The sequence below is a fragment of the Oryctolagus cuniculus genome, chromosome 16 (genome assembly GCF_051225735.1).
Source record: "Oryctolagus cuniculus isolate XC-2025 breed Fujian yellow rabbit chromosome 16, ASM5122573v1, whole genome shotgun sequence".
Taxonomy (NCBI): Eukaryota; Metazoa; Chordata; class Mammalia; order Lagomorpha; family Leporidae; genus Oryctolagus; species Oryctolagus cuniculus.
In genome coordinates, this window is record NC_142882.1 from 20845991 (window position 1) to 20872985 (window position 26995).

General features: G+C 55.1%; 1 protein-coding gene across 2 annotated transcripts; it reads right to left on the reverse strand.

Annotated features, from left to right (window-relative positions):
• Nucleotides 1-1266: 1266 nt before the first annotated feature.
• TPM4 (tropomyosin 4) lies at nt 1267-21609 on the reverse strand. Of its 2 annotated transcripts, XM_002722089.6 has the most exons (9): nt 21351-21609; nt 17128-17253; nt 13081-13214; nt 8937-9054; nt 8557-8627; nt 7699-7774; nt 6872-6934; nt 6712-6781; nt 1267-2696 (listed from the first exon to the last, which is right to left on the reverse strand). In XM_002722089.6, exons 1-9 carry the CDS (start codon nt 21462-21464, stop codon nt 2614-2616), a joined length of 855 nt encoding a protein of 284 aa, XP_002722135.1. In that variant the 5' UTR covers nt 21465-21609; the 3' UTR covers nt 1267-2613. The 2 variants fall into 2 exon arrangements, with proteins under 2 accessions (XP_002722135.1, XP_051691749.1); XM_051835789.3 differs by lacking the exons at nt 17128-17253; nt 21351-21609 and adding an exon at nt 16603-16847.
• Nucleotides 21610-26995: the final 5386 nt, after the last annotated feature.

Below are 26995 nucleotides of genomic sequence, written 5' to 3' on the forward strand. Positions count from 1 at the left end.
CTCTCACATCCTGATTTTTCAAGAGTCTTGCTCTTCCACTGCCACAGTCAGGTTGCCACTGGTCTCCCTGGCCATTTTCCCTAGCCTAGATTCCACCCTGCAGTGTGCTCACTCTAACTCACTTAACTAATATTGATCTCAATAAAGATAAAGTCCAAAATCTATACTTTCGAGTATGATACCTCTCACTACCTTGTCCTATTCTCACCCTGTGTTCCACACACACTTTATGGGACTGGGAACTCCCCAAGAGCTGGGACAAGTCAGTTTAACAAACATGGAACATTCATGTTAAGTGCTGAGGTACAAGGATGACTAAAACAGTATCCAGAGACTAGACTACACCCAAAGTGGGTGCAGAGGAGGGGGAAGAGAGACGTAAAAGAGGAACTTCAATCTAGAAATGGTAGGGCTCACACTGGAGGGAGTTACACTGCCATCGACATTGCTCCCACCTTCCACCTAAGCTGTCAACTACTGCTTAATTAACATGAAGGACATGTTTTAATTGTACTTGAGCGCAAAAAGATTGTTTCCATATCACATTAATTTTTAAAAAGGTTTTCATACCTCTTTTTGATTTTTCTGCCTCCCTTTCTGGATTGGATCTTTTATCCAGATTATCAAAGCAATTCAGGTAGTGAAACTAGTCAGCTTTGACACTCTCATCTCTCAGATCCCTGCCATCAAGTCGGCTACATTTTAAGATTGCTTCCTTCTGATCACTTCTTCCCTCTTACTGCATGGCAACCACTCTGTGTACTGAAACATCTTCCTGATGCCTTCCTGTCTGTACAGGCCACCACCTGAAAATAGGTGCTAAGTGCATTTTCCTAATGTCTTGATGTGTTTACTTCAGTTTGGGTCTCTACTCCTCAGTAAGTTAAATTCTAGCTCTTATCAATTTTGGATCCAGCCAACCGTCCAGCTTTTCTACCTAGGGTACAACACATAGAAAACCTTGTCCGGGCAGGCCTTGCACTTTCCTAAGTCAAACAGTGAGCCCATCTCGCCTGTCTTCACCATCTATTAAAATCCTACTCATTCTTCACAGCCCTGCTCAGACAGGATTGCGGATAACAAAGGACAAGAGCTTTTGAGTTGCTGAGGCCAGGTGTTCTCATGTGCAACAGGGAGATCATTCATTCTTCTATCATGAAGTCATGGTACAAAGTAAATAAATAACATCTGCAAAGTTCTTGGCCCAGTTATCTCCCCCTCGCTACCCCACTAACAACATTCATCGAAACAAAATTCACACAAATGGGAGTTTCTGTAAAAATTTATTTGACCAAAATGTAGAAAAAGTGATACCATTACATATGATACAGTTGCAAGAATCTAAAGAAAGTGTGGGTTTTATTCCATTGCACAATTGGCTAGTGTATCTCCTGGGTAGTGTGATGCTTAATAATAAATAGAAGTGAAGGGCAAGGGGTTCAGGTAAGCTAGAAGCAGGGTGCTTTTTAGTCAGAATTGTAAACTTGAATTGGCCCCCACACTGTCGGAGAATATGGAATGTTTCAGCTCTGAGATGTTAACCGATAAAGCAGAAATGTAAGAAAGTGAAAATGTGCAGCTGCTGTCTACCAAATACTCCATATCCAGTTTAATCAGGAGTTTCTTGGTCTTTTTATTAACTTGGTCCTGAAGAAGGAACTCCAAAGTCCTAGATTCAGAAAATCCTCACTTTGCAATTCCCTCAAGTATGGAGATGACATGAAGCCAGTAACTTTTCTGGCTACCAGACAGGCCTCTTCTGCCTAATACTGTGTTAACAGGAAAAAAAAAAAAAAAAAAAAAAAAAACTCGCTCAGTTTATTGGTGATGAGCAGCCTTCTGATATGGCTGACCTGAACAGGACTGAACTTCATACTCATGGCAGACAAACATGGGTCATCGTTGGCACAAGGCACCTGCTCCTCAGAGAAGGATAACTAGGAGAAAAGCATAACCTCAAGGAACTATCCAGAAAATCCTTGGGAAATTATGGTGACCACTCCCCAAGCACTCTCATGCTGGCTGCTCAGAGAATGTTATTTCTGCACAGTGGAGTGTGGAGAAGGGCCAGAGCGATTAGGTTGATCTGTGGTTTACGACTTCCCACAATAGCCCTTTTTTTTTCCCCCTGCTCTGGATGGAAAATCCCCACCCATTTTAATGTGACAGTCACCAGCTTCCTGTGGTCTCACAACAGGGGTCCAGCATTTTAAATCAACCCATGACTAGACAGATTATGTAGAGTCTGTGTTCTCAAAAAATCGGGGGGAGGGGGGTTGTCTATTTGCCCAGGAACCAAATGCTCTCAGTCTTTTAGAGAGGATGCTTGGTAGGAAATACCCTGCCTATCTTAGGAATACATGCAACTTCAGGCTAAAAATAGAGCTGAAAAAGCTGGTGCCATTTGGAAGGAAAAAAAAAAAAAAAAGGAAGGCATTGGATTGAACTGGTGCTCAAAGCTTCTCTGATATATAAAATATTTGGTCACGTATTCTTAATTGGCTTGACATATCCAGCAAAGCAAAGATGCAATAACAATAGGAATGTCTTACAAGAGAAGACAAACACGTGGAACCCTGTGGTCTCTGCTGGCACGAGGCTCTTCGGTTTGGGTTATATACAGTTAAGTTCGTTTAGCGTCTGGTCCAGTGTCTGATGTAAGCCCACGTTCTCTTCTTTTGCCTGGGCGAGTTTTTCTGGTGAGGATTGAGAAGGGGGTAAAAATAAGTTAATAAGCATCTACGTTCAAGGAAAACAAATGATGGCAGAGAAAAGTCCTTTTCATTGGAAGTATAGCAGAACACCACAGAATAACAGGGATCAGATCCCAAATTGGAGGGTCAGGATTGTAAGGTAAAATACAGGCTGTCTAGTTAAACTGAATTTCAGATAAGCCACAAATAATACTTTCGTATGTAAAGTCTATCCCAACTGTTGCTTGAGATGTACTTATGCCAAAAGAAATGACTCACTCCCTACCTGAAATTCAAATTTTACATAACATCCTGTTATTTTTGTTTGCGAAATATGGCAAACCTCCAGTTACAGGGCACCTGAATTTATGCCCCAGGTGTATCACTGAAATAAGCCATTGACCCTTTCTGGCTCTCAAGTTTCTCCACCTGTCAAATGGGGTCCACAGTATCAGTGTGGTATGGGATTATGAAGAACCCATGGAAACTGCTTCAGCACCTAAGATTTCCATGTTAGATAAAACTAATTCAATACACTTCTTCCCAGGACCTGTGAATTAGTCTCCCAGAGCCAAGCCATGGGTAAGCAAACACAATCCTGCAACCCATGCTTCCTTTGGAGGTCCTGGGAATGCCTGTTTAAATTCCAGGCATAACTGTGTTAATGTGTCTTGGCTCCACAGCAAGGCAGTCAGCCCCAGGGTAAATGCAACAAGACTGAACTTTAAGCCAGACTACAGACACACTCTGAAGTGATGGGACTCATGAAATGAACCACCACCACCACCACCACAAACAAGATGCCACTGAAAGCAATGCATGGCGGAGCAGGAGGCAGAACTGGTTTGCAGTGAGTGGGGACAGATAAGGGGCAAGGCCAGCACTTGTTAAAATACTGGAGGAAAGCAAAGAGCCTCATAAAAGGTGATATGGTCAGCCTGGAAATTTTCAGAAAGCAAAAAAAAAAAAAAAAAGTGCAAAAGATGGCTGCCTTTCTACTATTTCTACTATTCATTTGACAAGGCATTGAGACCCTGACCTGGAAGGATTCCATCAGAGAATCCATCCACCCACCTAGCCTGGATGAACAGGTGTTAAGTGAATGCCCCCTACGGTGAGAGCCAATTTCTCCATGAGCTCATTGGATCCTTCCAATAACTTGCAGCTTCACCTTTGTTTTGCAGAGAAGCTACATAGTATCGTTCAAGGTTGCACAGTGAACTGTGTTAGAGAGCTAGGCAGCACTGAAACTCAGGTGTCCTTTTGTCTATACAGCCTGACTGCACTTCACCTTGACACCTGGCTTCTCTGGTGTCTATTTTGTTGATAGGTCTTGAGAGGGAAAGACCTTTCCCTTGAAAGGTGGATTTTTTTTTTTTTTACCCTGGAGAATCAGAACATAAACTCTAAACTGGCAGGAAAGCTCCATTAACACCAATCTTTGTCAATGAAGACCTGCTTAAGCGCTTAGGTAGCATAACTGGATAGGCCGGGCTGTGGAGTCATTTCAAAGGGCGGAGGTGGCAAATTTCTGGAAAAAATCCCAGGGACAGATACACAGAGCAAACCAAACAACTCCTCCCACCACCCCCACAGCCTCCCTTCTCCAAGGGTGGGACATACGTATGCCAGTACATGAGGCCAACAGTTGATGCCAAGTTCAGGTTGGAAGGCAGTTAGAACAGGATGAAGGGGCAGGTGCAAAGGTGTGGGCAGTTTAGGGAGCTGTATTTTTTGAGGAATGAGCATAAAGAAGAATTGAGACAGAGGTTCCCACCTGAATTACAAAAGTATAGGATGAGGCAAGACAAGCTAGTGTCCCAGATGAATGATCCAATTGGAGATTTTCACGTCTGGCAGATGTGACTTGGATCAAAAGTCATTTCCAGGAGCTGGCGCTGTGGCACAGCCAGCTAAGCTTCCACCTGCAGTGCTGGCATCCCACATGGGTGCCGGTTCTAGTCCTGACTGCTCCACTTCCAATCTAGCTCTCTGCTCTGGCCTGGGAAAGCAGTGGAAGATGGCTCAAGTCCTTGGGTCCCTGCACCTGCATGGGAGACCCAGAAGAAGCTCCTGGCTTCAGGTCGGCACAGCTCTGGCTGTTGTGGCCATCTGGGGAGTGAACCAGCAGATGGAAGACCTCTCTCTCTCTCTCTGTCTCTCTGTCTCTCCCTCTGTCTGTAATTCTGCCTCTCAAATAAATAAATCTTTAAGGGCAGAGGGTATGGAGGTGAACTCTCTCCCAGGACTAGGAGCTTCATGAAGGTTCCCATGAAGGAGTGAAGACACAGGGAACCCCAAGTCCCCCTTCTGAGCATTAACAGAACAAAAGAGACCAAGACGGCTGTGAGAATTCATAGCTCCAATCCCATTCAAGCGCAGGCTCCTGTTAAACCCAGGCCTGCTGGCTTTTGCAAGTTCTGCCGATTTCTTTTGAAGCTGCCAAAGAGGTTTATGGGGATCAGGCTCCATTCAAAACCAATTGCTATTTAAGGAAAAACTATTGGCACGCAGATTGCAGCTAGCTAAGTGAGGCGAGCTCACGGCCAAGTTGGCTGTCGTCTTTCACGGCTTTGGCAAAGCATTTTGGGAGTGAGAAAAGCCAAAGCGCCCACGTTTTGGTTTCAGCCATGGTCAAGGGCACACAGCTTGGGCACCCTAGCTGCCTTTTCAGAGATGGACAGCTTATATCACGGAGAGCATTGTCCAGCACCTGGCTGAGAGCCTTGAACTTGAACTTCCTTGTGCAGAGCTCATCCATAGGGTGGAGGAAGAAAGCTTTAGGAGAAAGAGGTACAGGGGATAGAACATGAGGTGGTCGGAATGGAGTGTTGTGGATGAGTGAGGAGAGGAAGACAGAAACAAGGGAAGAGGCCAGCACTGTGGCGTAGCAGGTAAAGCTGCCACCTGCAGTGCCAGCATCCCATATGGTTGCTGGTTCGAGTCCTGGCTGCTCCACTTCCCATCCAGCTCCCTGCTATGGCCTGGGAAAGGAGTAGAAGATGGCCCAAGTCCTTGGGCCCCTGCACCTGAGTGGGAGACCTGGAAGAAGCTCCTGGCTCCTGGCTTCGGATTGGCCTTGCTCTGGCCATTGGCAGCCATTTGGGGAGTGAACCAGCGTATGGAATACCTCTCTCTCTATCTCTCTCTGTAACTCTGCCTTTCAAATTAATAAATAAATCTTAAAAAAAAAAAGGAAAAGAAAGAAGAGGCAACAATACAGCATGAACTAGGAGCAAGTCATGCACTAGGTAATACACATTATTTAAAAAAAAAAAGCCACCACAGAAGATCTCCACAGGGCACTCAGCCACAGCGAACCTTTGCAAGGGTGACCTGAGAGGGACACAGCGTTTCCCACCAACCCTTGCTCCTGGGTAATTAGCTCTGATTTCCAATGATGTCACCCTGTCCAAAGGTTAGACTCCAGACTGGGGCATTTTCCCTTATATGGAAGCCTCGTTCCCCAAATCAAACACTGCAGCACAGGATCTGAGGGGTGAGCTTTGTCTCCTTTCCTGATGAGGAGACTGAAATGTCGTGGGAACCCCATGATTCTCGAATCCTCCCCCGGCACCCCCATCCCCATCTCCTCTGGCTATCTCGCGGACGGAGATTTTTACAAATTGGAACTCTTTGAGAAATTCCCAGCTACGTGGGCACCAGGCTCGCAGATTGGATAGAGTCTTTCTGGAAGTCACTACATTCTCTAGGTTTTTTTTTCTTGTTTTCTCAGATTGTGATAAGCTTGGAGCTCTCTGGGAGAGAGCTCTCTATAAAAATGCCAGGCATTTAAAAAAAAATACCAAAAATGCAAAGCATCTCTGAAAAATAAGCAACCCGCAGAAAATTCTAAAGACTTCCTCCTTCTGCACTTGATTTTTTCCAGGCAAACAAAAGCCCAGCTCAACCCGGGCCACAGACCCACAGACCCACGGGGAGCTCGGCCAGCTCCCCGTGGCTCTGTCAGCCGGGGCAGGGAGGGAGGCATGGCAACTTTGAGCTGGTCCATCCCTACCTTCCAGGTCATCGATGGTCTTTTCCAGTTTGGCGACCGTTCTCTCTGCAAATTCGGCGCGTGTCTCGGCCTGTGGAAGAAGACAGAGTCCATACCCATTATTCTAGAGCCATCCCCGGGAGAGGCTTGGAACCAGCGGCTGGCCAGCCCCTGAGCTCACCTCTTTCAGCTTGTCGGACAGAAGTTTAATTTCTTCTTCGTATTTATCTTCCTTTTCAGAATACTATGGGAGAAACCAAAATACTGGCTTTTAAAAAGAAGCAGGTGGTAAAAAAAGCATCTAAGAAGGGAGGTTCCCTATTCCTAGAAGAAAGGGGTGTATAAGATTCTTTGGGGGCCAGCGCCGTGGCATAGCTGGTAAAGCCACTGCCTGCAGTGCGGGCATCCCACGTGAGCGCCGGTTCAAATTCTAGCTGCTCCACTTCCAATCCAGCTCTCTGCTGTGGCCTGGGAAAGCAGTAGAAGATGGCCCAAGTCTTTGGGCCCCTGCACCTGCGTGGGAGACCCGGAAGAAGCTCCTGGCTCCTAGCTTTGGCCTGGCCCAGTCCTAGCCATTGTGGCCATTTTGGGGAGTGAACCAATAGATGGAAGACCTCGCTCTCTCTCTCTCTCGGTCTGTAACTCTATCTCTCAAATAAATAAATCTTTAAAAATAATCCTACTTTAACAATGAACTAAGGGTGCCACAGAAAAGCCAGTCCCGCTTCCGACACCTGCTGTTCCTCGCCTCTCTCTGCCTCAGTTTGTCCCTCCATAAAATGGGCAAGGTGCCTCCTTCCCAGGGCAACCATGAAACAGGTGAAGAAGGCACTTTGAGAACTGAGCCGGGGACCAGCCAAGATGATGAAATGGCGTTTCCATAGGGACCTGGAGATGAGGTGCATGTGTGGGGCCTCCATTCAGAACCCAGTTCCCCATGCACTTCGGCGAGTGCAAAAGGCACCAACTCCCGCAAACCTCACCCAGGGCCCCTGGGCAGTCACCAACCTTCTCAGAGGCGGCCTCCAGCGACTTCAGATTATTGGTGACATTCTTGAGCTCTTCTTCGAGATCGCCACATTTTCTGCCCAAGAAAAATTTTATTTTAATTTTGGTATCTCATCCTCCCTGACAGCAGGCAATTCTCCCCTACAAAGAAAAGTTTCAAAAGGCGAAACCCACATTGCCCTGGGGGCTTCTGGAAGGAATGCAGGGGGAAAAAAAGGATTTTCTATTTTTTTTCTGACCCCTAGGACTGTGTAGTTATTATCAAAGCCCCATCACCCCGGGCAGGCCCAGGAGTTCTGTGGAGGGTTTGCTAAGCAGCCCCTGGGCTTCCGCCAAGGGCTGAAGCAAGATTGTGAAATCTAGGCTGGATGAGGCAGGCTCCGGAAGGGGTTAAGAACGAGGGGGTGGGGGGAGAGAGAGGGAGAGAGAGAGAGAGAGGAGAGCTGGGATTCCTCATCCCCAGGAGAGAGGCATTTATTTTATCAATATATATACATATTTTTTGTCTGCTGGAACTTATAGGATGCTCAGCTCCCCCACCTCAGGAATGTTATCACTGCCAAATACTGACATCAGCAGCCAAGAATTTAAACAAGGATGGGTGGGAGTGGGGGTGGGGGGCGGGGCAGTCTCCTTGGGATAGCCTCTCTGGGAAAAAAGGACCGAGAGCTTCCTCCCGCCCGCCCAGTGAGCTCTGTGAACATGTGGGCAATGTTTCCCAGTCTGCTGAGCCGCCAAGTCCCGGAGGTCCCTCCCTGCACTGTCCCCCACCCCAGCCCACCTGAGCACAGAGCCCATTCCCAACAGAAACCACTCAGTGGCTGGGCCAGACCCCTGGGGGCCCACCCTGGGACTCACAGCTCAGACACCTCGGCTCGCTCTTCCGCCCTTTCCAGCTCGCCTTCCAGGATGACCAACTTCCGGGCTACCTGTGCACGGAGAGAGGAAAAATAAAAAAAAAAGGCCGCCCCCTGCAGCTGACCCAGCTCTCCCCCAGCATGCACCGGGCCCCATTCTACTCACTCTCAGTCCCCGGGGTGGGGTGGGGGGGCGCACACAAGAAAAGGAAGAAAGAAAGGGCTGGGGGTATCAGCATCTTGCATGCTTTCTAGATTGTTCCAGAACACCCAGCAAAAGGACAGAAGCGAGTTAGGGGCAGCCCCAGTATCCCCAGGACGCCAGAGCTCCCTGGCCAGGCAGACGAGCCCACAGAAGGACGCACCAGGCCGCTCACTCACCTCCTCGTACTTGCGGTCCGCCTCCTCCGCAATGTGCTTGGCTTCTTTGAGTTGCATCTCTTGGATTTCCATCTTCTCCTCATCTTTCATGGCCCGGTTTTCGATCACCTTCATTCCCCTGCAAAGAGGCAACCCCGCACACCCCCACAAGGCACACGCCCGTCAACGACCGCCATCCGCGCCCGCCCCTCCGCCATGAGCAGCACGGGAGGGAGGCCCGGCCGACAACCAGGGAGCCTCCATAGGTCTCATCCCGCCCCTCCCCACCGCCAGCCGCTGCCACCCGGCTCACAGCCCACCCATGGGAACCGAGTCCTGGGCACCGCTCTCAGAGCCGTAATGGTACATTCTGGAACCGGATGGGAGCTGCAGGGAGCCGCTCCCACTGGAAGGGTTCCCTATACAGCAGTGTGTGGGAACCAGGATGAGCTACGGCAGGAAGCCCCAGGTGAGCAGCAGGTGCAAGGCTGAGCGTCCCTGCTCTGAGAAAGAATCCCCCAATCCGAAGCTTGCTTTTTCTATTTTTTAAGGTTTCATTTATTTGAGAGGCAGAGTTAAAAGACAGAGAGAGAAAGGGAGAGGTTTTCCATCCACCGGGTCACTCTCCAAATGGTCACAACGGCCAGAGCTGGGCCGATCCAAAGCCAGGAGCCAGGAGCTTATTCTGAGTCTCCCATGGGGGTATAGGGGCCCAAGGACTAGGGTTATCTTCCACTGCTTTCCCAGGACACAGCACAGAGCTGGATCGGAAGTGGAGCAGCTAGGATTCGAACCTGCGCCCATATGGGATGCCAGCACTGCAGGCAGCGCCTTTACCCTCTATGCCACAGCGCCAGCCCCAATCCGATGCTTTCTGAGCAGTGACCCGATGCCACAAAGAGGGAATTCCACCCCTGATCTCATGAAATAATGGGTTGCAATCAGAACACAGGTGGCCCAAAAAGGCTTGTCTAACATGGCCTTCAAGCTATGGACCACAGGTGTACTTGGAACGTAAAATGGATTTCAGGTTCAAGCTTGGGTCCCGCACTCCGCCGAGATATCTCAGGTCTATGCAGATATTCCAGAATCTCAAAGTCACTGGAAACCCAGATCCAAAGCTTTTCTGGTCCCAAGCATTCTCGGAGAAGGGACACATGACCCACCCATACCGACCAGGTGAGGCTGCAGAGAAGGGCAGAACTGAAGTTGTCATGGCAATTTGGGAAAGTGGGCACAGCTGGCCTTGTGCTACGACTCAGCTGATGGGCCAAGAAATGAGTGACAGGCCAACACTATGGCATAGTAGGCTAAGCCTCTGCCTGTGGTGCCCACATCCCATATGGGCACCAGTTCGAGTCTTGGCTGCTCCACTTCTGATCCAGTTCCCTGCTGATGGCCTGGGAAAGCAGTGGAAGGAAAATGGCCCAAGTGCTTGGGCCTCTGTACCTGCGTGGGAGACCCAGAGGAAGCTTCAGGCTCCTGGCTTTGGTCTGGCCAAGTCTTGGCCATTGCAGCCATCTGGGGAGTGAACCAGCAGATGAAAGATCTCTCTCTTTCTCTCTAACTCTGTCTTTCAAATAAATACAATGAATCTTGAAGAAAAAAACCAGCATTGAGTACTTCTGAAGGAGTCTATGTTGGAAACAGCACAGGGGATGGATCAAGTGACAACCTGATGTGATGTGTGGCAGCTACATAAGGACCACTGGCCCAGCCCACTCCATCACCTCACAACGAACCCATTTACTAGCACACAGAGGCCACTGCTTGTGGGACTTCATACAATCCACCCTCAGTCCTGCTGAGCAAGACATGACAGAGAGCAAGCCTGTTCTAACAGCCAGGGCAGGGGCCGGAGCGGTGGTGTAGCGGGTAAAGCCGCTGCCTGCAGTGCCAGCATCCCATATGGACACCGGTTCGAGTCCCAGCTGCTCCATTTCCGATCCAGTTCTCTGCTGTGGCCTGGGAAAGCAGTGGAAGATGGCCCAAGTCCTTGAGCCCCTGCACCCACGTGGGAGACCTGGAAGAAGCTCCTGGCTCCTGACTTTGGATTTACACAGCACCAGCTGTTGCGGCCAATCGAGGAGTGAACCAGTGGATGGAAGACCCCCTACCCTGTGTAACTCTGACTTTCAAGTAAATAAATAAATACATTTTTTAAAAAATGACAGGGCAGCCCACTAGAAGCCCTCAACACAGCATGAGCGCCCCGGGGGGCTACACTGCCAGTGGTGAGTACACTACAGACACAAGGGTTAGTGCATTCTGTTGTCACCAGCCAAGAGCCTGAAGCCTCCCTGATGGCATCATGGACAATCATCAGTGCACACGGCCCATTGATCACCTGTGCACATGGCCTGTCCATCATCAGTGCACACAGCCCATTCCAGGTTTTTTTTTTTTTTTTTTTTTTTTTTACAGGCAGAGTGGACAGTGAGAGAGAGAGAGACAGAGAGAAAGGCCTTCCTTTTCCATTGGTTCACCCCTTAATGGCTGCTGCGGCCAGCGCGCTGTGGCCAGTGCACTGCGCTGATCCGAAGCCAAGAGCCAGGTGCTTTTCCTGGTCTCCCATGCGGGTGCAAGGCCCAAGTACTTGGGCCATCCTCCACTGCACTCTCGGGCCACAGCACAGAGCTGGACAGGAAGAGGAGCAACCAGGACAGAATCTGGCGCCCCGACCGGGACTAGAACTCGGTGTGCCGGCGCTGCAGGCAGAGGGTTAGCCTATTGAGCCACGGTGCTGGCCACCACTCCAGTTTTTATTTCCTCTCTTTTGCCTTTCCCGGCCTATTGGAAGTGTGTCTTCATGACCACCATGATGATCGACTTTCTCTACCAATAGCGTGACAGTTTTCAAAGCACGGCCACACATGTGTATGTACCAGGGTCCATTAATAAGTTAGCAGAAGGGGCCGGTGCTGTGGCGCAGCAAAAAGCCGCCACCTGTGACACCGGCATCCCATGTGGGTGCTGGTTCGAGTCCTGGCTGCTCCTCTTCTGGTCCAGCTCTCTGCTGTGGCCTGGGAAAGCAGTGGAAGATGGCCCAGTACTTGGGCCCCTGCACCCACGTGGGAGACCTAGAGGAAGCTCCTGTCTCCTGGCTTCAGCCTGGCCCAGCTCCAGCTGTTGTGTCCATGTGGGGAATGAACCAGCAGATGGAAGATCTCCCTCTCTGTAACTCTGCCTTTCAAATAAATCAAATAAACTTTTTTTTTAAAAAAAGAAGTAGAAAATGGAATTAAAAGATAATCTCATCTTTGTGTATAAAATTTCTTTTCTTATTTATTTATTTATTTTTTTTTGGACAGGCATAGTTAGAGAGAGAGACAGAAAGGTCTTCCTTCCATTGGTTTACCCCCTAAATGGCCACTACGGCTGGAGCGCTGTGCCGATCTGAAGCCAGGAGCCAGGTGCTTCCTCCTGGTCTCCTATGCAGGTGCAGGGGTCCAAGCACTTGGGCCATCCTCCACTGCCCTCCCAGGCCACAGCAGAGAGCTGGCCTGGAAGAGGGGCAACCGGGACAGAATCCGGTACCCCAACTGGGACTAGGACCCGGGGTGGCAGCACCACAGGCGGAGGATTAGCCAAGAGAACCACGGCGCTGGCCTTTGTATATAAAATTTCAAAGCCCATGCATAGAGGTAATCTTCAAAAATTCATGAGAAAGGCCTATTATCGAAAAACTATGTATGAATTAAATTTTTTAAAACATTTTTATTTCTTTGCGAGGCAGAGAGAAAGAGAAAGCCCATTGCCTGGTTTAATCCCCAAATGCCTCCAACAACCAGGGTAGGGCTGAGACTGAAGCCAGGGGCCGGGAACTCCATCCGGGTCTCCCACGCGTGGACGGCGGGCACCTAGGCAGTTGAGTCCTCATTGCTGCCTCCCAGGCTGTGCACCAGCAGGGAGCCGGGGCCAGGGGCGGAGCCAGGGGTCAAAACCCCAGGCTCTTTGATTCCTCGGTTGCCTTAACCACCAGGCCAAACACCCATCCCTGAAAACATTTTTCAGCCCCAAAATAAACATCTTTCCATTCCATTGTCCCAGGGAACTTCCTGAGGTACCCTCCCCGTGGACAAGCCCTTCCCCCACTGCCCAGGAGGCGGGTGGTGCTCTCCCCACTTGCCAGCCGCTGCCAAGGTCAAGGTCAAGGCGCTCTCACCTCTCACTCTCATCCGCAGCCTTCTCCGCCTCTTCCAGTTTCTGCAGGGCGGTGGCCAGCCGCTCCTGAGCTCTGTCCAACTCCTCCTCCACGAGCTGGATGCGCCGATTTAGAGCTGCCACATCGCCCTCAGCCTGGGGGAGAGGACCCGGATGCAGTGTTAAGAAGGAAAATCCACCCCTCTACACCTCCTCAGCTAAGCCCGGCCCCTAAGGAATCCACTCTCTCGTCTGCAGAACAGGTGGCATACCCCACCCAGCAGAGGGTAAGAGACAAATTTGTTACAGTTAGTTTGTGTCAATTCAAAGAGTGATGCTAAAAAGAAGCAAGACAAGCCAAGTGTGCCCTTGGCTTCGAGACAACAGATCCGACCTCAGCATCGGATGGCATGTCCCGGGAAAATGGCAAGATAAGTCCAAGAACAGGCATGCTGGCCACAGGATGAGCTGGCTGGGCAGGGGCAGCCCAGCTGGGACATTTTGCGAGGTCTGGTTGAAGACGAGATGGGACAATGATAAGGTATCACGTGTGGGGCAGTGGGTTAAGCTGTCTGCGATCCCCGGCATCCTATTTGGGCACCAGTTCCAATCCTGGCTGCTCTGCTTCCAATCCAGCTCCCTGCTAATGTGCAAAGCAGCAGAAGATGACCCAAGTCCTTGGGCCCCTGCACCTGCGTGGGAGACCCAGATGGAGCTCCTGGCTCCCAGCCCCTCCCATCTCAGCCCTTTCGGGGGGACTGAACCAACCCTCAGAGTGGAAGATCTGTCACTCTGCCGTTTAAGTAAATGAAATCAATTTTCTCTACCATAATAACCAATAAGGTGTGAGGAAGGGAAGCAAACTTGCTGACAAAGAGTGCTCGGAGCTTTTTCCAGAGTGTTTTCCCCTATGAAGGAGGAAATCCAGGGCTGTGTGAAAAAGCAGGAAATCCAAAAGTCACAAAGTGCTGCGTCAGAATCCTGGCTTTGCCACTTTTGTGGCCACGTGACACTGATAGCCCACAGCCTGACTCCTCCCCCAAGGGCTGAGAGGGCTGCAAGGCATAGCTGGCCCCTGGCTGGGGGGAGAGAGGGGCAGTAAAGACCAGAGAAGGGCCGTTCTTGCTCTCAAAGTTTGACCTCATTTGAAACTTCATACCCATTTTATAGATGGGAACCCTCAAGGGCTCAGTGACTCACAGCTGGTGAGGAATGACTTCCTGAGCCCCAAGCCAGGTTCTTCCCTTATCTGCCCCTGTAGGGCCCTTAAGACCTAGTCAAATGGGACTGAATCCAGGGAGGCAGCAAAGGCACCAGGACAATAAAATAATCGGTGCAGCTGGTGGTGGCGTCGCTTGGGCCATCTGCACCCCATATTGGAGTCCTGGCTACTCCATACTTCTGATCCAGTTCCCTGCTAATGCGCCTGGGAAAGCAGCAGGTGATGACCCAAGTACTTGGGGCCCTGCCACCCACATGGGAGACCTGGATTGCATTCCGTTCCTAAGCGCCTGGCTTCTGCCTCACCCAGCTCCAGCTGTTGCAAGCATCTGCAGAATCAAGTAGCTGGTGGGAGCTCTCTCTCTCTGCCTCTCAAAAAATAAATTTATCTTGGCGCAAAAGAACTCTAAAAAAATTCACACCTAGAAGGGGATCTTCCAAACATTCATGGATGGATTTCCAATTTTTTTTCCCCTCCCAGAATACACTTAGATTTCGACCCCATTCTCCGCTAACTTTTGGAAGTGGCCGCGTCTGTGGCGGGCACACTGCACACCCAGATACTTGGTAGTCATCTGGGGACTCCACCCCTTCCTGCAATCAAAGCCTTCCACAGGCTACAAAGGATTTTCCTTATAAGGTAAAAGAGGCTTGCAGCATGCATGTGGCAAAGGAACAGGAAGATGTCGGTTAATCACACACAAAAATCTAACCGAAACCAGCTGTTGGGAGGCGGGCCCAGAACTCTGCCACCCGCCTGGCTTTCTCCACCAGACGGACACAGAGTGGATTTTTTTTTTTCCTTCTGGATTCTCCTGACCCACAGAGGGAAACAGGCTCTGTAGAAGAGCCCTTCACTTTCCCAAAAGATAAAATAAAATCGCTCGGCTCTCTTCCCCCTGCCTGTCCCAACTCCAGGAATCCTGGCTCCCCAAGGAGGGCCACTCTGAGGCCACAGTAATTGTCCCCCAGCGAGATGCCCCGATGAGCTCAGAGGGAGGGTCAGAACTACGAGAGCAGCCAGAGCAGCTACTGTTGGTGGCTCCCAGCCGGATTCTGCTGCGTCTTCCAGCCAAAGCGGCATTTATAGAATTAAACCCCGGCCACCCCGGCCACCCGGGCCAATGCTGAAGCGGCTCTGGCCAGGACACTGTGCAGACCTACACCCGGCCAGGGCCATGTGGCAGCTTCTCTCAACTCCCCGAGTCGCCCCCGACCCAGACTGCGACCCCAGGCGAGAGAAGGGGGGTCCCCCACAACTTTTCTTGCCTCTCTGTCTTTGCACCCAGGGTCTGTAGTCCCAGCCAAACTTCCTTTATCAGTCTGCTCTATCGGCCCCCTCTGGCCTCCTTTCCCATAGTGGAGGGCAGAGAGTAAGGCACAAAGTGAGCACCTACTGTATGCCGCACTGCACGCGGGGAGGCGCACTCCCCGAGGTTAAGCACCCGTAGGAGATGAGGTTAACACCCGCGGCTGTCCCAGCCCCCTCCCAGGAAGGGAGGGTCAGGGGATGGAGGTGGGGGGGGGGCTGGAGAGGTTCCCTCCTTTCAGACCTAGTTTTCCACGGCGCGCACCAGAGGTAAACAGTAGGCGCTCAAACGACCCCCGCACGAACCTCCCCGGAGAACGCTCTGCAGGAAGGTGGAGGTCCCGCGGGCCCCGTTCCCGCAGGGGCCAGCTGGAGGGAGTAGGGCCGGCTGGCAGGCGGCTGCGGGCAGGACTTCCGCGTTGCCGCCGCGCCCGGTGGAACCGGCTGGGTGGGCGAAGCCGGGAAGCCGAGAGAACGTGCGACGCCCCCGCCCCAAGTCGCCCCGGGCCGGGCCAACCCCAGACAATGGGAACCGCTCGCCGCGTCCAGCCTCGCTCCCCGCCTGCAGGTCCGGCGGCCGGGGCCTCCGCCATCCCCCAGGCCCGGGGTCCCCAGCCAAGCGCGCGCCCCGTGCGCCGCCTCCCCACACCCTTCCCGCCTCTCCACCCAGGGGGGATCGCGAACCCCCGGCGCCCCATCCCCCCCATTTCCCGCTCGGCCAGCCCCGCCCGACCCGGATGCGGCGCCCCCTCCCCCGTCCCAGGCCCCTGCGCGAGGATGGCGGCGCGGGAACGCAGGATCGGCCGTGGGTCTGGGGGATGGGGGGTGTGCAGATCTGCGATCCGGGACACTGCAGGGCGCCGGGGCGGGGGGAGGGGGCCACTACCAGGGGCGGGGGGTGCGGTGAGGTCGGCGGCAGCGGCGGGCGGGGAGCGCGCGCGCGCGCGGCGCCGGCACCGGGGGAAGAAAGGAGGGCGCGGGGCCGGGGCGCGCGGGGCCGGGAGGGGCTCTCACTTTCTCGCGCCGCTCGCGCTCGCCGTCCAGCTCCCGCTGTAGGCCCTGCGCGCGGTCCTCCGCCTCGTCCGCCTGCTGCTGCAGGGCCTGGATCTTGCGTTTCACCGCCTCCAGCGAGTTGAGGCCGGCCATGGCGCGGAGGCGCGGAGCGCACGCAGCGGGGCGCTCGGCTGGGCTGGGCTGGGCTCGGTCCGGCTCCGGCGAGAGCTGCAGCAGCCGCGCCCCGGCCCCGCGAGCCTTTGCCTGCGCCGCCGGGGCCGCCCCCGCCTCTCCCCGCCCCCCGGGCCGGGCCGCCGACTGGGGCGATGAGGTCACCGGGCCGGGCGGCCGACGTCAGCACCGCTGGGGGAGGGTCTGACGTGGGCACCGCTGGCCGCCGCCGCTGGAAAGGGCCCCTTTTCGGGACTTATTTGGAGAAAGCGCCGGGAGGCGCCGCCCCCCGCGCGCCGCTGCCTCCTCGCGTTCCCCACCCCGGGCGCTTCCCGCCTGGCCGGCCCTGCGGGCGCCGGGCTACCGCACACGCACGTCGGAGGCCTTCTTCTCGCTCAGGTCCAGTTTCTCCTGCGCGTCCCTGAGCTCCTCACAGTGCTTGTCCAGCTCGTCCTCCGCGCCTTTCAGCTTCTTCTGCAGATGCGCCAGCTCCTCTTCCACCTGGGGCACAGCGGGTGCGGGTGTGTGTGTGGGGGGTGCATCAGCCTAGTGACACCCCCCCCAACAGCCGCCCTTTCTCTCTCTGGGCCTCAGTTTCCCCGTCTGGATCACCGGGTCCTGAGGCTCCGGCTGTGTGGCCCTTCTTGGCGAATCTACGATCCCCCTTTTGCAGGAGACACACACAGCGGGGACGTCACCCCCACTCCCCAACTCCGCCCAGGTGGAGGGGGGTTCAGCGCAAAGACGGGGCTCATTTCTCGAGGCCTGGACACCCCAGCCTCTTCCCCATGCTCAGCCATTCTCGCTCATACAAGTGCCCAGGGACACTCTGCCCTCCCTCCTCCTACAACCTGCTGTGGCTCCCCATTGCGCGAGGCCAGGCCTCTCAGACTGGCCCACCAACTTCATACCTGCTGCCTCCCTCCTGCCCGACTTTTTTTTTTTTTTTTTGACAGGCAGAGTGGACAGTGAGAGAGAGAGACAGAGAGAAAGGTCTTCCTTTGCCTTTGGTTCACCCTCCAATGGCCGCCGCGGCCGGCGTGCTGGGGCCCACGCACCGCGCTGATCCGATGGCAGGAGCCAGGTACTTCTCCTGGTCTCCCATGGGGTGCAGGGCCCAAGCACTAGGGCCATCCTCCACTGCACTCCCTGGCCATAGCAGAGAGCTGGCCTGGAAGAGGGGCAACCGGGACAGAATCCGGCGCCCCTACCGGGACTAGAACCCGGTGTGCCTGCGCCGCTAGGTGGAGGATTAGCCTGTTGAGCCGCGGCGCTGGCCCCTGCCCGACTTCTAACAGAGACCTGGACTCCTCAGGGACTGCTTTCCTTGAAGACTGGGGGTACAGAGTTTCTGTACTTCTGGCTTGTGTGCAGCCCTGGTCTACGAAGCTCCTGTAACCTCTCCTTGGACCCCTCCTGCGGCCCCTGGCCCCCAGGCCCTGGGCTGGGGTGGTCTTGCTCTGGCCTGAGTTCTGGGTTGACCTCTGCTCCCTGGATGGGTAGGCAAAGCCCCCCTCCCCCCCCCCCCCAAGCACGGGACCCTGCCTTATTCTGCTTCCTCACAGCAGGCCGCCCAGAGAGGGACAGTGACTTGCCCCAGGTCACACAGGGCACTTAATCCCATTAGGGACTAAATGCTTGTAGCCAACACCCCCCACCCCCAATTGATGTGATGGGAATTGGAGTTGGGGTGGGACTTTGGGAGGTGGTTAGGGTTAGGCGAGGTCAGGGGGTGCAGCCCTCTGTCTTACAAGGAGAGGCAAGTCCAGCCCCCAGCTCCGGTTCCCAGTCCCCAGCTCCGCACTGCTGCACACCCTGGGAGGCAGCAGGTGCTGGCTCAAGTGCTTGGGCCCCCGCCACCCACGTGGGAGACCTGGGTGGAGCTCCTGGCTTCTGGCTTCAGCCTGGCCCAGCCCTGCCCCACCTGTCGTGGGCATTTGGGTGTTTGATTGTTCCTCTCTCTCTCTCTCTCTCTCTCTCTCTCCCTCCCTCTGTGTCATCTGACTTCTCTTTAGGGATTGCTGAACGTCCCATTGCTGAGTTGCAGGGTGGGGGCAGGGAGGGGCGCCACAGCTCATGCCAAGGTCAGGGTCTACAGGGGCTGACTGGGAAGCCTTGCCTCCCAGAGTCTGGGCTATGTGGTCCCAGTTCCTGTTCTGGCCTCAGCTTCTCTATCTGCAGAATGGAAGCCTGGAGGCGGCAGGGGTGAGCACCCTGGGGGCTGTGCTTCCGCCTTGACGGAGATAAATGAGTCTGTTTCTATAAAGATTTTTTGCAGGTCACCCTGACTCCCTTCCAGATCTGCAGAGTGCAGCATTTATGGAGCGCTGACTGTATCCCCTAGCTGGGGGCTCTCCTAACACAGAGTGGGAGCAAATCGGACTCTGTCGAGCTCATCGGGGCAGGGAGATGATTTGGAGTTTTGACAGCTTTGGGGGCAACGTTTGGACAAGAACAGGTGTGGACTGGAATAAGGCAGGGGGCTAGCAAATATGTAGGATGGGGGTGAGCATTTGGCTTAGCGGTTCTCTCCCTCTCTGTGTGTGTCTGCCTCTCCCTCTCTGTAACTCTACCTTTCAAATAAATAAATACATCTTTAAAAAAAATAACAATAGATGGTCCCAGGCATGCTCTAGACGTCCTCATTGAAGGTCCATGTCACAGAAGGGGAAACTGAGGCCCTTAAAGGGGAAGTGACTTTGCCAGGGTCACGCATCTGGGGAATTTGAATCCTTAAATCATACACGGATTGCAAAGCCAGTTGGTGTGGCCGCCGGCAGGTGGTACAACCTCCCACCCTCCCCCGACCTGCTGCGGGGAGGGGGCCAAGAGCCAGCGCCCACCCCCACTGCTGTGGGCCTGCCTCTGGTCCAGGCCCGGCCTCTGTCCCTCCTGTTGCTGCTTGCTCTGTTTCTGTCTCTCCTCTGGTCCAGGGCACTGCTGGGGCCCCCCAGGAAGCTGGGGTCAGCAGACGCCCCCGTGCTAACCCTTCTGGATGTTTGTGGAGTGAATCAAAAACCCCCTCCCAAATCCTGCAGAGGCGGGGAGGGGGGGAAGGGAGTTAAGTAAGACTGGCATAAATTGAGTTCTGGGCTGGTGAGTGAGCCACACAGTCCCGCTGGGGCCTCAGCCTCCCTGTGCCTACATTGGCCAGGCAGGGACAGGGCTGGGGCAGGATGTGGGATCAAAGGTCAACAGCAGCGGATGCTTCTGACCTGGGCGGGGAGTGGGCAGGAAGTGGCCAGGCTGGGCCTTGGTCCTGTTCCCACACGGCGCTGGTCATATGGGGACTTGGCTGCAGTATCTCCCAGGGTCAGGCTGGCCCCAGTCCCCACTATCTCCAGCCTCCTGTAGCACGAGGCACTTTAGGTAAGTTGAGTCCCAGACCACTGGAGAGAACAGAGCCCTATCAGTCACTCACCCTTTAGTGAGAATTAGAGCCGAAACTTTGCTTTCCACTGAATCTCTGGCTAAACGCCGTCAGGATGAGGGCACAGGGACGTGGGGAGGCTGGCAGGCCAGGGCCCCATCTGTGTTTGCCAGGGAAGGGAGGAGTTTGTGTGGGCAGTGCTGGGTGAGGCTGGCCGCTAGGGCAACCCTGGAACACTGGGGGATGGGCGGCCCCAGTCCAGTAGGGCGGGGCAGGAAGTCTTCCTCGATGACTCTGAGCTAGGCGCAGGGCCAAGGGCTCCACCTGCGCAGTCACCTGTCACACAGCTGCCACTTCCCCCAAGTCACACAGGCGGCCACCAAGAAGGCAGAGCGCCGAGGGCGTGGGTCCCAGGGTGCCTGGTGCCTGGGCTGGGCAGGGCAGGGGACTCCGTGTCGCGGTCCTGGGTGTCTCCCCGCGGTGGTGGGAGGGGGGCGCTTCCCGGAGCCCCTGTGGCTCCTAGGGCCTGGCGTTTGATCACTGACATCTGGCAGTGCCCCCAGCCTTGGCCCTGCTCAGCTCCAGACTCTGCTCACTGACCCTCTGGGGGCTCCTCCCTGTTCCCTCGAAGCCAGGGCCTCCTGGGTTAGCCCTGCCCTGCCGGGTGGCCCCCACCCACTGCCCCCTACCCCATCGGCAGAGGCACCCCAGACACGGGACCCATGAGATCTGAGGCTACCCCATAGCTTCCATCCCTGCCTCCAGACCTTGCCCCCCTCCCCAGCAGGCCCTGCAGGGGGTCCCAGCCGCCCCACCCTGCCCCCAGGTACAGCCACCCTCTCTGGGCAGTCGCTGGTGTGAGCTTGGTGGCGGCTCCTGTCACAGCTGGGGACGCCCTGTGCATGGGCACGCGGTCACCCCCCTGTCTACCCCGTGCACGTGCACACACACACACACACACACACAGGGTCCTGTGGGCTGTGTCCAGCCACCCCGCCCCGGCCTCCGGACGCCCTCTCAGGAAGCCAGCTGCCCCCTCATCTGGCTCGGCCACAGCCTCGGCCCCCTGCCCCCATGCCAGCCCTCACACTCCCAGATCTCTGTGACCTCACACCACCACCACCACCACCGCCGCCGCTTTCCCAGGCCAGGGAGAGCTAAACAGAGAGGGTGCCCGGCCTGCCTGGTGCAGCCCAGCACCGCCCAGCCGAGGCCACGGGCGCCTCACCTGCTTGCATCTGTCCTCGGCTGCCTTCCTGTCCGCCTCGGCCTGCTCGGCGCGGTCCACGGCGTTCTCCTTGTCCAGCTTCAACATCTGCATCTTCTTTCGGATGGCCTCCATGGCTGGGCGCTGCAGAGGCCGTGGCGCTGAGCGAGTGAGGCCGAGGGCAGGGGAGAGGCGCTTATAACCGGGCGGGCAGCTGGCGGTGCACCGCCCTCCTCCTGCCGCCGGGCCAGGCCGGGCGAGTCTCGGAGGAGGCGGCCCAAGCCCAGGCCACTGCCGGGCCAGCCGCCACTCGCTCCCGCGGGCCGACTCACTCACCGCCTCCCACAGCAGCCCTCGCCTTATTTGGGCCAGGGATTTTCTTCACGGCGTGGGTGGGGGCGGGGGAGGGAGAGGAGGCCTGTTACCTCTTCCATGTTTAAGCAGGTAACACACAGGTCCCTCGTGGGTGAGCGGCGGGGCCTGGGGTTGGGGTGGGGGGCTCAGTTTCCCCATTGTTGGGGGAGATAAGAAGGGCTGGTGTGGATCCTGCCTGTCAGTCAGGGTCAGGCCTTTGTCCCACCTCCTTCCCACCACCACCTCCAGGGAGCCTTCCTGGATTTCTCCCACCTTTTTCTAATGGGTCTCAGTCTCATCATGGTCTCCCCTCCGCCTTTCTTTCCCTGCCTGTCTGTGTCTCTCGGCAGCCTTCTTTGCCTCCGTCTGTCTCTGTCTCTGTCTGCCTTGCCTCCTGCGGCTTCACAACCAGCGGATCTGGGTTATCTTGCAGGAATTCTTGGGGTCCAGTGTCGTGGCTCAGCGGGTTAAGCCACCACCTGCAGCACCGGCATCCTCTTATGGACGCTGGTTCAAGTCCCGGCTGCTCCACTTCTCTTCCAGCTCCCTGCTAATGTGCCTGGGAGGCAGCAGAAGGTGGCCCAAGTGCTTGGGTCCCTGCACCCACATGGGAGACCTGGATGGAGCTCCTGGCTTCAGCCTGGCCAGCCTTGGCTGTTGCAGCCATCAGGGGAGTGAGCCAGCAGATGGAAGATCTCTCTCTCTCTCTCTCTCTCTCTCTCTCAGTAATTCTGCATTTCAAATAAATAACAAATAAATCTTAAAAATCTTAAAAAATAAAAGAATGAAATTCATGGAGCCCCAGGCAGTCCCAGGTTCCCTGCCTAGAACCTGCTGTGGCTCCCCAGTACCCACAAGAACAGGAAACAACCCAGGCTCCTGGACTCCCCCCTTGAGACTTCTGTTGCCCCAACTCTGCCCACACAGGGCCACCCCATCCCCATCCCAGGGCCTTTGCTTGTGCTGGCCCCCTGCCCCCCACAGTCTAAGGTGGGTTTCTCACAGCTGAGCCCTAGCATATCCCAAGGGATATGGGAGCTATTACTCTTTTTTTTTTTTTTTAAGATTTATTTATTTATCTGAGAGGTAGCGTTCCAGAGAGAAAGAGGTCTTCCATCCGCTGGTTCACTCCCCAGATGGCTGTAGCAGCTGATCCAAAGCCAGGAGCCAGGAGCTCAGTCCAGGTCTCCCACGCGGGTGCAGGGGCCCAAGCACTTGGGCCATAGCAGAGAAGAAGAGCAGCCGGGACTCGAACCAGCGCCCATATGGGAAGCTGACACTACAGGCAGGGGCATAGCCCACAACAACGCAGCGCTGGCCCTGGGAGCGATTACTCTTCTCATTATCATTTGCTCAGCGTTTTGGGATTGTCAGCTGCTTGGGGGTGGGGGCTGGGGGCTGGGCCTTGACCTTCTGAGTCCTTGTCCTCTGGAAATGGGAAAACCCTCCTTAAATAACCCCCTCCGTAACACACAGCTCTGCCTGTGAGGCTTCTACGCATCCTTCAAGGCTCACATCTGTGAACTCCTCCTGCAGGGAGCCTTCCTGGATTTCTAGACAGAGCCCTGGACCCCGCCCCCCCTGGGGCCAGCATCATGACTTGTCTGTGTGGGATGGGGATGGGGTGCTGCTAAGCGGCTTCATCTCCCTCTGCCCAGGGCTGCAGAGGGACGGGTGACCGGGGTGGGGGTGGGGTGGCGACCCGCCCTGGCCGGGAGTGTGGGGACCAAGCCGCGATCCGGAGTTCCCAGCTCCCCCCCCCCCCCCCCCGCCCCTGCCTGGCTACTTTGCTGTCTGTAAACCGGCTTTCTTCTTTCTGGCCATAGTAAGAACTCCACCTCCTGTTGGCACTGGGACTGCAAAGGTAGCAAATGGAATGTTCTAGACCCTTTTTTGCTCTCAGGACACTGGCTTCTCCCCTTGTTCCAAAGCAGCGCTCAGCCCCCTCCCCAACTCCCTCTGTCCCCCTCCCTCGCCTCAGCCCCTCCCCTTGTCCTGAGCGTGCAGGTTCTGGTTCCCTTGGTGCTGGAATCGCCCAATAATTGCGTTGTGCAGAGTACTCGGTAACAAGGACCCGTCAGCGTTGCTGAGCCCTGAGAGGCACGGGGGACTGTGTTATCCCCATTTCACAGAAGGGAAAGTCGAGGCCCTTCCTCAAAGTCACGCAGCTTGTCCCAGGCCCCCAGCGGGACAAGGTGGCTCACGCTGCGGTCCCTTTGTCTTGACAAAAAAACAAACAAAACCCAAGACATTGCTCCTGGATGCCTTCCAGTTCCCCGTTTCTCATTTGCTTTGCTGCCTGGGCCACAGTGGTCAGCTCCTTCCAACCCCTGTGGCCCCCGGGGACCCTGGGAACGGGTCCGCCCCCCACCCCCCAGGGGAGAATGTCCACCGTCTCCGTGGCCTTGGAGGGAGACCCTTGTCCCTGTCTCTTTCTCTGTCACTCTGCTCTTCCAATCAATCAATCAATCAATCTTCAATAAATAAACGGTGCGGTAGGAGACAGCGGCCGCCATGGGAAGAGTGCAGTCCCACCTTTCACCTCTGGGGGGCAGAAGAGAGCAAGCTCTTTGGCACTGTCTCAGATGCCGGAGAGGGAGCTGCGGTATTTAGCCACCAATTGCCAATGGTTGAATTTTTTTTTCTTTAAGATTTATTTATTTGAAAGACAGAGTTACAGAGAGAGGTAGAGACACAGAGAGAGGTCCTCTGGTTCATTCCCCAATTGGTCGCAATGGCCGGAGCTGCGCCGATCTGAAGCCAGGAGTCAGGAGCTCCATCCGGGTCTCCCACGTGGGTGCAGGGGCCCAAGCACGTGGGCCATCTTCTGCTGCCTCCCAGGTGCATCAGCAGGGAGCGGCATTGGAAGCGGAGGATGTTGGCTTTGCAGGCAGCTGCTTAACCTGCTGCGCCACATCAGCCCCCCCTGAAGTTTTTTATTTTTAAGAGTTAATTTGTTTGATGGGACCTGGAGCTGTGGCATAGCGGGTAAATTCACTGCCTGAAGTGCTGGCATCCCATATGGGTGCTGGTTCAAATTCAGGCTGCTCCACTTCTAATCTAGTTACCTGCTAATGACAGGGAAGGCAGTAGAAGAAGGCCCAAGTCCTTGGGCCCCTGCACCCACGTGGGAGACCTGGAAGAAGCTCCTGGCTCCTGGCTTTGGATTGATACAGCTCTGGCTGTTGCAGCCATCTGGGGAGTGAACCAGCAGATGGAAGACCTCTCTCTCTGTCTCTCTGTAGCTCTGCCTTTCAAATAAACAAATTTTTAAAAAGAGAGGTCGCTCTTCCATCTACTGGTTCACTCTCCAAATGGTCCCAATGGCTAGAGCTGCACAGATCTGAAGTCAGGAGCCAAGAGCTCCTTCCAGGTCCCCTATGTGGGTGCAGGGATCCAAGGACCAGGGCCATCTTCCACTGCTTTCCCAGGCCATAGCAGAGAGCTGGATGGGAAGTGGAGCAGCTGGGACTCAAACTGGCGTCCTTATGGGATGCCGGTGCTGCAGGTGGAGGCCTAGCTCACTACACCACAGCGCCGGCCCGGCGTGGAGTTTTTGAAATGCCCTGGTGTAGTCAGCAGCTGCTTAGTCTTGGGTGGAAGTGAGGGAAGGCTTCCCTGAGGAGGTGGCAAATGAGGGGAGCATTCAAAGGGGGTGGGGTTAGGGGCAGAACTTATGCAAATGAAGAGGAGGGTGTCCACTCAGTGCATACTGGAGGTGGGGCCGGGTGGGCGATGGAAGGGTCCCCTTGCCCCAACCCCACAAATGGGGTGACTCCTGGAGTTTGAGGCGTGCGTGGAGACCAAGGGTGCGAAGTGAGGGGACAGAGAACTGGTAGGAAAAGATGTGCTCGGCTCATGTCCTGGGGGCCTTGCTCACGGATGGTGATAAAAATGGTCATCCTAGGCCGGCGCCGCGGCTCACTAGGCTAATCCTCCGCCTTGCGGCGCCGGCACACCGGGTTCTAGTCCCGGTCGGGGCACCGGATTCTGTCCCGGTTGCCCCTCTTCCAGGCCAGCTCTCTGCTGTGGCCAGGGAGTGCAGTGGAGGATGGCCCAAGTGCTTGGGCCCTGCACCCCATGGGAGACCAGGATAAGTACCTGGCTCCTGCCATCGGATCAGCGCGGTGCGCCGGCCGCAGCGCTCTGGCCGCGGCGGCCATTGGAGGGTGAACCAACGGCAAAGGAAGACCTTTCTCTCTGTCTCTCTCTCTCTCACTGTCCACTCTGCCTGTCAAAAAAAAAAAAAAAATTGGTCATCCTGATTGAGAATTATTGACACCTTTGACCTTTGACCCATAGGGGGCTTCCAAGAGCTCACCAAAAGATGGAATTGAAACATGTGAATTTTCCTTCTTTTTTAAAAGTAATTATTTTTTCGAATTTGCTTGAATGGCAGAGTGACAGAGACAGAGACAGACAGACAGAGAGAACTTGTCCATTTACGTGTTCACTCTCCAAATGCCCACAGCAGCCAGAGTTGGGCCAGGCTGAAGCCAGGAGTCGGGATCGCCACCCGGGTCTCCCACATGGGTGACAGGGGCCCAAGCACTTGATCCCTCACCTGCTGCCTCCCAGGGTGTGCATGTGCAGGAAGCTGGACTGGGAGGACTCGAACCCACGACCTCTGATATGGGCGGTGGTTCCTTAACTATTGTGCCAAACCCGTGCCCCAGACATGTGAGTTCTCTGTGGAGTTTTGTAACATGGGCATACCCCAGCCACAAAAATTGCTCACCTGAGGTCACTCAGCTGGGGCGTGGCAAAGCCAGGATTTGAACCCGGGTCCATCTGATTCTTGGGGACCCTGGATCCACCATGGTGCCTGCCTTGCTGCCCTGGGTGTGGAGGATTCCCTGGGGAGGGAGCGAATCGGTGTAGAGCGCAGAGGAGAAAGCGCCCATGTCCCTCAAGTCTCTAAACCACACTTGGAGGGACCCGAGCCGGTTACACAGCTGCCCCCAGATGCCGAAAACCAGGCGGGACTGCCAGCCCAGTGTAAGAATTACAGTTCACACAGACGGGGCCTCAGTAGGACCATGCTGTCCTGGGTGCCCTGGGTGTGGCGACACCAACTCGCCTACCCTTCACCGCCTACCTGTGACATGGGTCTCACATCGGTGAGGTTCTCCATCTGGAAAACCCCAGGTATGGGCAGGTGGAAGCCACACAGCTGAGAAAGTGGCACAGCTGGGACTGGAACCCGGGCTCCATGGCCCCAGCCCCTGGGCTGCCCCTGCCACGTGCCCCCCAGCCTGAGTTACCCTCGTGGGCCACAGCCACCACCCCCAGTGGTGTGATTGGGATCTGGT

Excerpts from the sequence above, each read along its gene's own strand:
- TPM4 (XM_002722089.6), bottom strand. The coding sequence starts at position 21,464 with ATGGAGGCCATCCGAAAGAAGATGCAGATGTTGAAGCTGGACAAGGAG. Across the intron at positions 9,055-13,080 it reads GCTGCGGATGAGAGTGAGAG|GGGAATGAAGGTGATCGAAA; the intron begins GTGAGAGCGCCT and ends GCCTCTTTGCAG. Across the intron at positions 8,628-8,936 it reads CGGACCGCAAGTACGAGGAG|GTAGCCCGGAAGTTGGTCAT; the intron begins GTGAGTGAGCGG and ends CTCCGTGCACAG.